General features: G+C 48.5%; 1 protein-coding gene across 3 annotated transcripts in view; it reads right to left on the bottom strand.

The window, feature by feature from the left end:
• Positions 1–510: 510 nt before the first annotated feature.
• The window catches only part of LOC121867723, a 117808-nt gene continuing 105829 nt past the window's right edge, over positions 511–12489 (bottom strand). For 2 of the 3 annotated variants that reach the window (XM_042367771.1, XM_042367788.1), the window contains one exon: positions 511–3918. In XM_042367771.1, the coding sequence (XP_042223705.1) occupies positions 1080–3860 (2781 nt within the window). In that variant the 5' untranslated portion in view covers positions 3861–3918 and the 3' untranslated portion in view covers positions 511–1079. Of the gene's footprint in view, positions 3919–8324; positions 8404–12489 lie in introns of those variants that run through there. The other variant, XM_042367780.1, reaches the window with a different exon arrangement.

Raw genomic sequence — 12489 nt, 5'->3', positions numbered from 1 at the left:
CGAATACATTGATGAAGTTCTGTCAGGTCAAAGGTCATGTAAGTAAAATAATGAAACTTGTTACTCCTCCACAACCATTGTTTTTTTTTATTCTTGCAAACTCCCGTGAAGACAGATTAAAGTACATTATTTTCTCTGGGGTCTTTGTTTCCAGACGATAACTCAACAAACCTTTGACTGATTTGTAACGCAATAAAGCTGGAGGAGGTCGAAGGGCAAAACTCCTCCCAAAATTGAAGGTTCTAGACTTACCTGAGCATAGAAACTCGCCCTCCTCTAACATATGCAGAGCTTTAATACTTGTGCTAGTCTTTACCCTCACATGGGTCAGAGGCCACAAATACTGGGAAAAACATTATGTACGCCCTTGTAAATGTCGACTTATCTATTTTTTATTTTTTTTCCGTGGCTCTGCTGTATTATATTATTGTATGTGCTAATATATATTTTAATGAGTTATGTAATTCTTTCTATGATCAATTTCAAAGGAAGAAGAAATAAAATGCACGATTCCAAAAGTATTTTATCTTAAAATATAATATAAAAAGTGTTATAAAGAACTTAACATACATCTGTCATTAATGGCACGGCACAAGCACCGGCCAGGGCGTGTGTACATGACTTATAGTAGACAGGAGGCCCAGCCCGCACCGCCCTGTCCCGCCCACCACCCAGCTCACCAGCAGGGGTGGTAGGCGGCAAGCCCTGGTTGAGGGCGTGGTGGAGGTGGCGCGGGCCGGGCCCCGATGAGCAGTGGAGCCAGGCCGGCTCCCACCCGTCCGCACCCTGAGACTGTAACGTAGCTGACCCCGCGTCCGCTACCTCCACACACACACCCGCTCTAACGACTCTACCACCGACCTCACGCACTCGTATCACTCTGCCACATATAGGCACCACACGCCCATCTAGTGGCAGGTGTGCAGGCACTGTATACTGTCACACTACCAAACATGAGGGCAGAGCTCTGGCTCATGTAGTGCCCTATGAGTCTTATAACGTTCTCAATGATAATGTCACATTTTTAGGCCTCACACACGTCACACATGTGTAAAACAATGCTTGTGTGGAGGTGACACTCACACGACGGTCTCGAGGTCCTGCAGCAGGTGTGGCGGTGGAGGGTCCTTGTGGCGTGAGGGACGATGCAGGTGGTGACGGGGGCGACGCTGGTGGCGGGTAGGAGGCTCAGGACTGGCAGAGTGGGAAGACTCGTGGACTACCTGAGGGGGAGGTGGCGGGGGTACGCGGGGCCCACGAGCCTGCTGGTGTCGCAGCCACGCCGTCACATAGTCGTGAGAACCTGGATGTAGCTGAAGAAGACGCGCCATCCCAGGGCCGCGACCTACAGGCCAAGTGGTATAAGTAGAATGAGAGTCAGCTGATGCGGAGCTTAGAGTGTCAGCGGTGGCAGTAACTTCTGTGTCGGACGGATAGTCAGTGCTTGAGCCGCCACCCAGGCCAACGCAAGAGCGACTAAGCGTGGCACCCGCGGTGGGGCACCGCACGAAAGGCACTCCAAGGCACCCTGAGGTAAGAAGAGCCTCTGGTGGCGAGGTATGGGTATGGCACCGCGTGAAGAGCACCTCAGGTGGGGAAGTGTGTGTGTGGCAGCGTGTGAGGAGCGGGTCGTGAGCATGTAAGCAGGCAGCACACACTACCCTGAACCTCTGAATACCTCGTACCACTGCCACCTGAGGTGCAGACTCGCATGTGGCTGGCATAACCTCGGGCGAACCCGGCAACAAACTTATACTACTGGGCCCACTTATTACCTGGGCTGGGTGATCGCTGCAGGCTCCACCATCACTTCCTTCCTTTTTACAACCCTTGTCACCGATTGTTTTCTTCTGCTGGTTTTCTTCCTCATCTCTCTCTTCCTCATCTTCTTCATTAACATCACAAGGGCCTTCTATGCCATCAAACAATTTACAGTGACAAAACCCATTCCTACAAGATGAGTGGGAAACAAACGTCAGCTTTGCAGACGATGGTGGGGTGCGCTGAGCTCTGGGATCATGAGTGACTATTGGCCTCACGGTCGCTGTGGCTCGGTTGATGGTGCCACAAGAGAGTGAACTAAAGCTGTCAGAGAACGACCCATGGGCTCTCTGCAGCAGGTCGTATTCTGGTGGCAACTGTGCTGGAAGCGTATTAGTGTTCCTTGAATTAAAAGATCCGTTGTCAGTGGAAGAATGCTCAGATTTCGCCAGCCGTGGAGGCAAGATGTCATGAGAAAAACTAAACATAGTGGGTGGGAGATGAGCGGCCATGAGGCGCGGGGCAAGTGGCAGTGGCGTGCGAGGCGTTGAGTGGGCCATAGGTGGCATATTCTTTAAGGGTGTGACGACCTCTCGGTTAGCATCTTCTCCATCTCCTTTGTCCTTGTTAACCTCAGGAACCTCGCCTTCTTCGATGTCCTTAAAGTCGACGTAGGAGCTATTTCTTTCCTGTGTGTCAGTAGCGGGTGGGAGCGCAGACTTGGCAGCGGGTATGACTAGCGAGGCCGTCCTGGCGAAAGCTGAGGCCTTGTCACGAGGCCAGGAGGGCAGGAGCGAGGAGCAGTAGAGGTAGGAGAGTGCCAAGAGCAGCAGTGCCACAGCTTGGGCAGCCAACACGGAGGACAGAACTGCGGTGCGGACCACAAGGAGGACGGTTCTGCCCGTAGTATACCAAGTGGCAATAACAGCCACATTCTGGATGGCAGTAATGGTGTAGTAGGCGGCAGGGAGGCGAGGACGTGCACACACTGTCATGGCTGAAGCATCGTCACGGAAGATATGCCAGTCCCACAGCAGAAGATAGGCGAGGAACGCTCTGCGGAGGGACTTACGAACGGGACCCAACGTGGTGGGTTCTAACTCCTGCTGCAGACTGAGCCAGACGAGCGCCGCCAGCCAGTGAATAATGACCAATACAGACGCCCAAGTGACATGGAGACAGAAAAGCGCCGCCACAGCCACCGCTCTGCTCCACATGACACAGGAGGTGGTGACGGCCACCACTCCCCGTACTGCCACGTCATGACTGTGTTCTGTGCTCGGCCCATGGATGGGATTATGTGCCACTTGGGTGATGGTGGGCGGGGTAAGGGAGGAAGGACGGGAGCTGTGGCTAGCTGTGGTGGCCACGATAATGGTTACCACCACTGACACTATCATCACCACGGCAACCAGGATGCTTACCACCCCAGGACAACCACCAACCCCCACCATCATGGTCACGTGTAAAACTAAAAAGGGTAACGTGTGCACGTGCACCTGCACGAATCTCAACGTCCCTAACTCGGCCACGTCGCTGGGGTCGAAAGCGAGGTGCACTTTAAGAAAGCGCCAGAGGATAGAGGCCTGAAGGACATGTAGGAGCCAGCACAACATTCGTGCTGTCGTTCTGCCAGAAAAATCCTGTGCACGCACGGCCCACACCAGGGAGATGGCCGTGATGACCACCAGGGGCGCGCCACCCATCGCCACCTGTAGGGGCAGACCAGCCTGTCCCCACACGCCTTCCTTGCTCGCATGGCCTGATTCGCCTGGTGTTAGAATAGCTTCGGGAGGCGTGTTGGTGGCTTCGGGCGGCGTATGAGTGGCATCCGGCGGGCTGTGGGTTGTCTCGGGTGGTAGATGAGGAGGGAGGGCATGAGCGAGGGTTGCAGCGACCATGGCGGCCAGCTCCACAATATGTGTTAGAAGGAGTACCGCCGCCGCCCACCGTCCACTACCGCTGGTGGAGGTAGTATCAGGAGTGGTGGTGTCAGTGGGGGGCGGCGCACCTCCCCCCGGGTCCGTCCCTGGGTGAGTGGGCGGGTCCGGCGTAGGTGGGGGGCGTGGGTCCCCGGCCGGGGCGGGGGCAGTCTTCATCTTCACATCGCCGACGACGACGTGTTACCCGCTGTCCTGCCACCACGCTGACGCTCACCTGCAACAATAAACACTGTCAGTTACTGCCATCACACCTGCTGCTACACCTGTTAGTACACCTACACTGATACACCTACAGTATAACATAATAAACCTCCTCTTGTTACACTAATGATGTTGGTAGGGAGAGAGCCAAGACCAGTGTGTTATGGCTGACAGATCACAACCCGAATATCTAAGAAGAATATTTTTATAACTCGTAGAATTATCATAAAAAAGCAAACGAAAGAAAATACAAAAATGAAAAAAATTGAAATATAATAAAGTTCAATATTTCTGGTTACAGTGTATGTATGTTTTTAATATTGTATGATTATTTGAGTTCCATATAACTCGATAAGTTTAAGTAAAGACAAGTCAACTAACACCAAGATAATATAAAGAATATTTTTTATAAGGTTCTATACTTTAATCTTATTCCTTAACTGTTGCTGCTAAGTGAACATACAGTATATAGTAGAGTCTCAACCTAATTATGATGTTATGATGTTTACGTCAATAAGTAGGAACATCTTACATTTTCAGTTACGAGAGACATTCATTATACGAACCTTGATGAACTGGGACCCAACTCATTGCTTGTGACATTGTGTTTTTTTTCAGGGGTACATTGGCTGGAGGTCTGTTACTGCCTAAGTGTGAGTGTAACTTGATATAACTGACAGGTAGATCATGACTTATGTATTAGTAGTGAAGATGAGGAGGTGTTAGTGGTGGTGAAAGATGGTGGTAGTAGTGGTGATGGTGAAGAGGATGATAGTGGTGGTGAAGGGGATGATGAAGATAGTAGTGGTGGTAAAGTGGATGGTGGTAGTAGTGAAGGGGATGGTTGTAGTGAAGGAGATGGTGGTAGTGGTGATGAAGTATGGTTGGTGGTGGTAGTGATGGTGATGGAGGTCGTGTTACCTGGGGGCTGGAGGTGTACGGGTCAGATAAGACTCACGTAATCTTATTAATAACAGAGATACACATCGTCTCGGGTTATGTCGGGTAGTGTGTGGCCTGAGCCTACCCTGGGACACACACACACACACACACACACACACACACACACACACACACACACCTGTATAAACTATGTGGCTGGGTTGATTCGACCAGCTGACTGACCTTCCCGTTGTATAATGCGGGAGGAAGGTGACCACCTACATTCACCTGTGTAACACTCATTTACACCTGTTACCTTGACTTACCTGTCGTGTGTAATTAAAAATAGGTTTAATTAAATGCTTTGGTTATTTCTCTTATAAACAAACACAACATGCACAATAACTCATCTGAACAAACAAACAAACAAACAAACACAGACAGACAAACTTTCACTTAATTCAAACCTCCTGACTACCTGAGACGGTGAGTAAGAGTGATCACCTCTCTGTGACCTTGACCTTTGACCCACATTCTCCGAAATTGTGTTGTTTTTTTTCGGTACAGCTGAAGATTTGACCACCCTAACGTTACCCGGCTAGGTTAGGTTGAGGAAGGAGAGAGGGGGGGAGGGGGAGGAAGGAGGGGAAGAAAGTAGGGAGAAGGAGAAGAGAGGAAGGAGGGGGGGGGGGGTGTAGTCCAAATTCCAAACACCTACTATTTTTTTTTCCGAGTCAAAATACAAACCAATATCGAGTATTTGATTTCAAGTATAAAGAAACAATCCGGTGGGGCGATCATATAATAGGATAAGTAAATTGACTGACACATTACCATACACGTCACATGCCAAAGTCCACCCCCTTCTCCTCCCCCTACCAACCTAACCCCTACCTTCCTTTCCTGAGCATGTTGATAACCCTTACGAATAAAATAACAAATACTCTTCTCTAACACTGTGATTATATGTTTGTTGTTGTTAGTAGTTTTTCTATCATGGAAGTAAGTACAAAGTTGAATCTCAGGTTTCGTCTAACACTTCATAATAAGAATAACATTTAAACCCCCCTCATACGGGTCAATGATCTCAGGTAAAAAAGATATATGCCATCTTGAGGTTCAACGACTAAAGGGTGGTAAGTCTCCTGTTTATCGTCTTACCCCCAAGGGAGTACCACACCGCCACCTTCCCTATTGTTCCTCGACTCTCTCCTCTCCGTCTTGACCACACGTAAACACCAGCGCCAGGAAGAATTGGTTTGGTTGGCTGAAGGAGGAAACTGGTACATGGTGTAAGACTGTCAGGTAATGTTGTGTGTGAAGAAGTAAAAAAGATTTCACTATCAAGGAATAAATGACAGTCTGTTTGAGTGTAAATGACAGCAACGACGCAGTGACCCTTCCTAGAGTTCTTGTCTTACACTCAGAGGACATCTTAACACCGTTGTAATAGGAAAGAAGAATAATGGAGACGATTGAGAAGAGCTAGAGAAGGAAGGGGTGAGGAAGGGAGGGGGGAGGAGAAGAAGTGGAGAGAAGGGGAGGGGTGAGTATGGAAAGTGAGGGGTGGGGGAGGGAAGGGGTGAAGAGAGGGGGGTGGAGAAAGGAAGGGTACGGAGTGGAGGGGTGAGAGGGGGAGTGGAGAGGAGATAGGAGGGGAGGAGTGGGGTGAGGAGAGATGTGATAAGATGAGGAAGGGGAAGTATTGGTATAGGTACAGTATATAAACAACGATGTATGACGGAATAATGAAGGTAAGGAAAGTGAGATAGAATTTATGTGGTCTTCCTCTCCTCATCAACCTGTTTCTTTAATGGTAAAAAAAAATGATAAAAATCGAATCATGATCCGTAGTCTATTGTGATTTTGATTACTAATAAGACCTCTGGAATTAGATATTATTTTGACGAGGTAAACTGAAAGGGGTGATGAGGGAAGTGCTTACCTGTAGACAAGTCATCAATGGATCGTCCTGGACCAAACAAACATTGTCTACCCAAAACCAACTTCAATTCCTCATGATAACAGACCAGACTTGTTTACAGAGGACTATCAGCTAAACATTTAAGAGACACTGCCTACTGTTGTGAAATCCTGAACCGACAGCTTGGTATAAAATAGGAATACATGATTGAACTAAGTTTCTAGGGAGTGGGAGGGAGAAGAGGGAGAGAGACTGGTTGGCTCCCTGAACACCTGAAAAGCCGTCGAAGAATAGGTGCTAATTCAGGAGCGCACACAACCTCGGAACGAATGATGGAGCAATGCCAACTTAACTCCAGGTTTTTGTTGGGTTTGTTGATGCTAGGGGTGAGGGGTGTGGGAGGGGGGGGAAGGGGTGTGGGAGAGGAGGGTGGGGTGGGGGGGGGGAGGGAGGGTGGGGGAGGCGGTCAAGGTATACATGGGACATAGAACTTGTGGAGAGCATGTGGAGGTGGGGAGGAGGGGCAGGGAGGACTGGTGTGGGGAGAGAGGAGGGGTGACAGCCTGGGTCAAGGGTGGAGTTCTTCACAAACATGGCGTCTTGTAGATTTTATATTGAGGTGGAGTTACAGTCAGGTGTGTGTGGTGTGTGTGTGTGTGTGTGTGTGTGTGTGTGTGTGTGTGTGTGTGTGTGTGTGTGTGTGTGTGTGTGTGTGACGATGACCTAACCTTGTGACATGTTTGACTGCCCTATCCATCTCCCCCCCTTATCCCACCGCACATGACCAATACACACACACACACACACACACACACACACACACACACACACACACTACTCCTCCCATTAACATATTTGAACCAAACATGGGTGAGGGCTCTCTGGGGGGAAGGGGGAGAGGGTGATGAGGGAGGAGGGGAGGGGTGAGGGTGACAATGTATAAGGGTGACAATAGCACAATGGGCCGACATTTGAATAGGGCGGGTGAGCGAGGCGAGGCTAGGTTAGGCTAGGCTGGGGCTAGGGCCGCCAGCCAGCCAACCAACAGTGCTTACTTCCACCACCTGAGCCATCCATCATCACCTGGGGTCTGAGGAAGGCGTCCACCAGCCACAGGGAACACTCGCTCTCTCGGTATGGTCCTCTGTCTCTAGTGGGTGACGCTGGTGGAGGCAGGGACGAGGAGGGGGAGAAGGGGTTGACGCTTTAAATATATCCCGCCAGAGGTTAATGACAAGTGCTACACACACACACACACACACACAAGACGAGCTCTAAGTCACGCATTGGATTCCAGACGTCAAGTTTGTGTCGTGCCCAGAAATCCCGAGGTATTTAAAATTCCTCTTATACACAGTGAAGAAATTCCATTGGCTAAACTCAAAACAAAATAGCATCACTGGGTAAGAGAACGTTCAGACATCAACCATACGTCAAAAAAAAATCCACCAGGTTTAGACATAACGTGATCAAAACATTCCTACAGTCATGGTAACTTGAGATTATACACAGGACCTAAGTAACTTCTTGATTCTTAGGATATGACGAAGCTTCCCTTAACCTCCCTTGTGACTGAGAGCAAGTGACTATTTCAGACAGTCATACAAACTCACGTCCAAAAGTCTTGTTCCTTGTTAATCACCGTCAGTTAGTCTGTACACCTGGGCGACAGACAGACACAGACGACACTCACTCACCTGCCGAGAGAAAAAGAAAATATTAGAATAAATTTATTATCAGCCCTAAAGGTAATAAATCTTTATATAAACAGTTTAAAGTAATATTAGTCAAGGTGGATTGGGTTAGGTTAGGTTAGGATGATACACAGTTGATTACACTCATCACATTAATGATATAATTACCTTTACATATCAACAATATTACCTTTAAGACAGTCATTACATTTCTGGTCATTAATTACATTTATTTTAACACTTTAATTATGAAATACATTTTAGGTTCGTAATTTAGGTTACCATTAAATTTAAGGTATACCTAAAGTTAAGTATTAAGACTATAAAGTCATTAGTACATTTAAGTAATCTATTATTACATTAAAGAGTATTACATCGTCTTTTAATAACAGGAATAACAGTGTGTTGTCATCCAGCAGTGTGAGAGAAGTACCTGTCAACAATAACATTTGGTCTTTTAACAACACAACACAACACAGCTCCTGAGTAATGGTGTGTGTGTGGGGAGGGGGGTGAGAAGGTATGAGTGTGTGTGGGGAGGAGTGGGCTGGGGAAGGAGGAATAGGTGGGGGAGGAGGAGTGTGTATGCTGGCGGGGGGGAAGGTGTTTGTGTGGGGAAGAGGAGGTGGGGTGTGTAGTGTGGGGGAGGAGTGAGTGTGTGGGGGAGGAGGAGTGTGTGTGGGGGGAGGAGTGAGTGAGTGTGTGGGGAGGAGTGAGTGTGTGGGGGGGAGGAGTGAGTGTGTGGGGGGAATAAAACCCAGCATATACTCTCCCATACACACTTAGAGCGAACAATAATACCATTCAAATTTCCTCAAGTGTGTTACAGATGACCAGAGACGAGTGTGGGTGAACCTGTACACCAGAGACAGTCACCGTGGCCTAGGTTCAGTTCTCATCTTTTCATGGTAAAGGAGGAACTTGTCTCCCCAGCTGTGCGTGACGACCACTGAGGGCGGGGGACGTGTTTCCTGGGTCACTCAACCAAAGCTCCAATAAAGTGATGGTTTGTTTAGTTTTATTTGACAAAGATATAGTGTAGTATATTGTTGAACTTGTGGTGGTGATGGCGTCTTCCGGGTATTGATTTTATTTACTTAACGTGTCTAGTGTGAAGCTGAAGTTGTAATTAAAATCATCTAGTACCTTCCTGAACGCATTAAACTAATCTCAAACAAACAAAAAATACACATATACAAACGTTATATTCATCAGGGGAATAATAAAATATTATGTTAAATATCTAAGCGTCCATTTTGCAGCGGGAACAAAACACCTCCCACAAAATGACTGCATTCCATCCCAATTATTCCAAGTGAATGCGCGCACAAGGCACCTCACTGCTGCCACCTGGTGGTCCCCCTCCCACGTGTGCTGCACCTACACCACACACTACTACTCCTTTGCTGTCACTCAGAATCGAGTATGACGATCATCCAGCTATGATAAAATGATATGGGTTATTAGGGATGTCATCTACGTTGGTGAGTTTTGAGGTGACTAAAGAGCCCGATACGGGACCCGCAGAGTCGTCCACATTCGTTACACATGTGGAGGGCTCCATGTACTGCGGGAGGGGCGGTGGCAGCGTCTTTCTGGTGTTGGCGCTTGTCTGCCTCGGTTTGCAGTCGGGCTAACTCGAAAGTATGGACACCTTCTTGTGTGATGCTCCTCCAAGCGTTACAGTGTGGAGTGATCGTCTCCCAGGGTGAGGGGGTCTATTTGGCACTTTTCAGGTTTGTCTTAAGTCTATCCTTATACCTTTTCAGTTGCCCGCCGGCGTTACTCTTACTATTCGTTAGGCGACTGTAAGGTGGCTGCTGGGTATTTAAGACATGTGGGTAAATAATATACATGTGCACGGGGACACCTGATTACATAAACCCAGGAGCAAAGTTACGTACACAAGAGTACATATATTACCTGTGTACGTAAATCGAGGTGTACACAGGGGACACTTAAGGTACACGAGTACATGCATCACGTGGGTACAAAGAGGAAAGAGCTCTCGTTCCTCATTGGTAACCTGCAGGAGACTTCGACGGAGACGCAGATAGTGAACCACGCACGGAGGACGAAGAGGAGGAGGAGGAGGAGGAGGAGGAGGAAGAGGAGGAAGAACAGGAGGAAGAACAGGAGGAGGAGGAGGAGGAGGACGGCTCACATATTTACTCTTAGAAACAAAATCTGAGAAGCGGACCAGTTGACTTTCACACACACACACACACACACACGAGTCCAAATGCCCCTCACAGTTGGTCGTAAATTATTACCTTGCAGAATATACAGGTATATATAAATTAATTTATATACCACATAACAATGGCATATAATATAAATTAAAGGCGATATAACCATGATGGATATAGAACAAAGGGTCGTGTGTGTGTGTGTGTGTGTGTGTGTGTGTGTGTGCCTAACAGTTCATGATACCAGATAGTTTTAACGTGAGATATAATAAGAATTGTTGTGGCTATATTATTCTGAATAATGATTGGGTATTATGCCATAGATTCATTACAAATAAGCGTCCTGATTGGTTTATTCATATGACGTCTTTTTACAGCGTCAAAATAATATTAAAAAGTGTTTGGCTGTGACGTCGTTACTGAAACATGTTTTGTCTGATCCATATTATAAATTATTTGAATATCAATAAGAGAATTTAACCAATGACGTCATGCCATAACAGCCAGTCAAAGTTCAACATTACCAGCGTGAAACAATGACGTCATGTCCTATCGACCAATCAAAGTACAACGTTACTGACGAGATACAGTGACATCATGTCATATCGGCCAATAAGAATGCAACAATGCCGCTGTATTGTTCAAATGTGCACTAAGTTTATACACATTTATATACACAAAACAGAATCATATACTTACAAAATGTGTATTGATGTGTACCTGCTTTGTGGTATACATGTATGTATATGTGGACCACATATTAGGTACAAAAGGTGCAGTAAACATGTATCTAATGTGTGGTAGATATGTAGCCAATGTCACTTAAATATGTGATTATTGTGTCTTAAAAACGTAGCTAATGTGCAGTAGACAATATGTACCTAATATGTGTTATAATATGTACCTTATGTGACACCCCACGACCCTTGGCCCCAGCACCGGTACTTTACAGGTGTGTCGTCTTAACCTGGTGAGCGTCACGTGACTCATTAACTAACCTGCGGGGGGGCTGCACCTCCTGACGAAGTGTACAGTAGTGTGCCGTTGCGGCAAGTTTTACTAGTGTCCACAGTGAACCACGAGGGGGGCCGCAGATTGCCGCTGACTGCCGCAGCCAACGCTCGTTCTAACCAGACTGAGGTTCCATGCTCACCCACCACCATCACCCTTAACCCACCACCTACCACCGTCACCCACCCACCCACCAACCACCCACCACCCCACCTACCACCATCAACTACCACCATCACCTGGCCATCATCAGCACCACTACCACCACTACAATTACCACTATCACCACTACCTACCACTGTCACCACCCACACCATATATCACTCTCACGACTACTACCACCACTATTACCATCACAACTAACCACTATTATCTACCACCATCACTATCTACCAACATTACCACCATCACCAACCTGCCACTCTGGAGTCAGCGTGGAGGTTGAGTGAAGGAACTGGCGTGGAGGAGAGGCAGCAGAGGTGAAGAGGGTGTTGGTGGTGAGGCAGCGTGAGGGGCAACAGTGAGGCAGCGTGAGGGGCGGCAGTCGAGGGAGCGTGAGGGGCGGCAGGGAGGCAGCGTGAGGGGCGGCAGTTGAGGCAGCGTGGAGAAGCGGCAGCAGGAGGCAGCGTGAGGGGCGGCAGGGAGGCAGCGTGAGGGGGCGGCAGGGAGGCAGCGGGAGGGGCGGCAGGGCAGAGGGCGGCAGGAGGCAGCGTGAGGGGGCAGGGGAGGCAGCGTGGAGGGGCGGCAGTTGAGGCAGCGTGAGGGGCGACAGTGAGACAGCGTGAGGGGGGCGGCAGTTGAGGTAGCGTGAGGGGGCGGCAGGAGGCAGCGGGAGGGGCGGCAGTGAGGCAGCGGGAGGCGGCAGGGAGGCAGCGTGAGGGGGG

Source organism: Homarus americanus, unplaced genomic scaffold (genome assembly GCF_018991925.1).
Source record: "Homarus americanus isolate GMGI-L3 unplaced genomic scaffold, GMGI_Hamer_2.0 scaffold32583, whole genome shotgun sequence".
Taxonomy (NCBI): Eukaryota; Metazoa; Arthropoda; class Malacostraca; order Decapoda; family Nephropidae; genus Homarus; species Homarus americanus.
The sequence above is the reverse complement of the archived record's forward strand: the minus strand, read 5'-3'. Positions and strand labels throughout refer to the sequence as shown.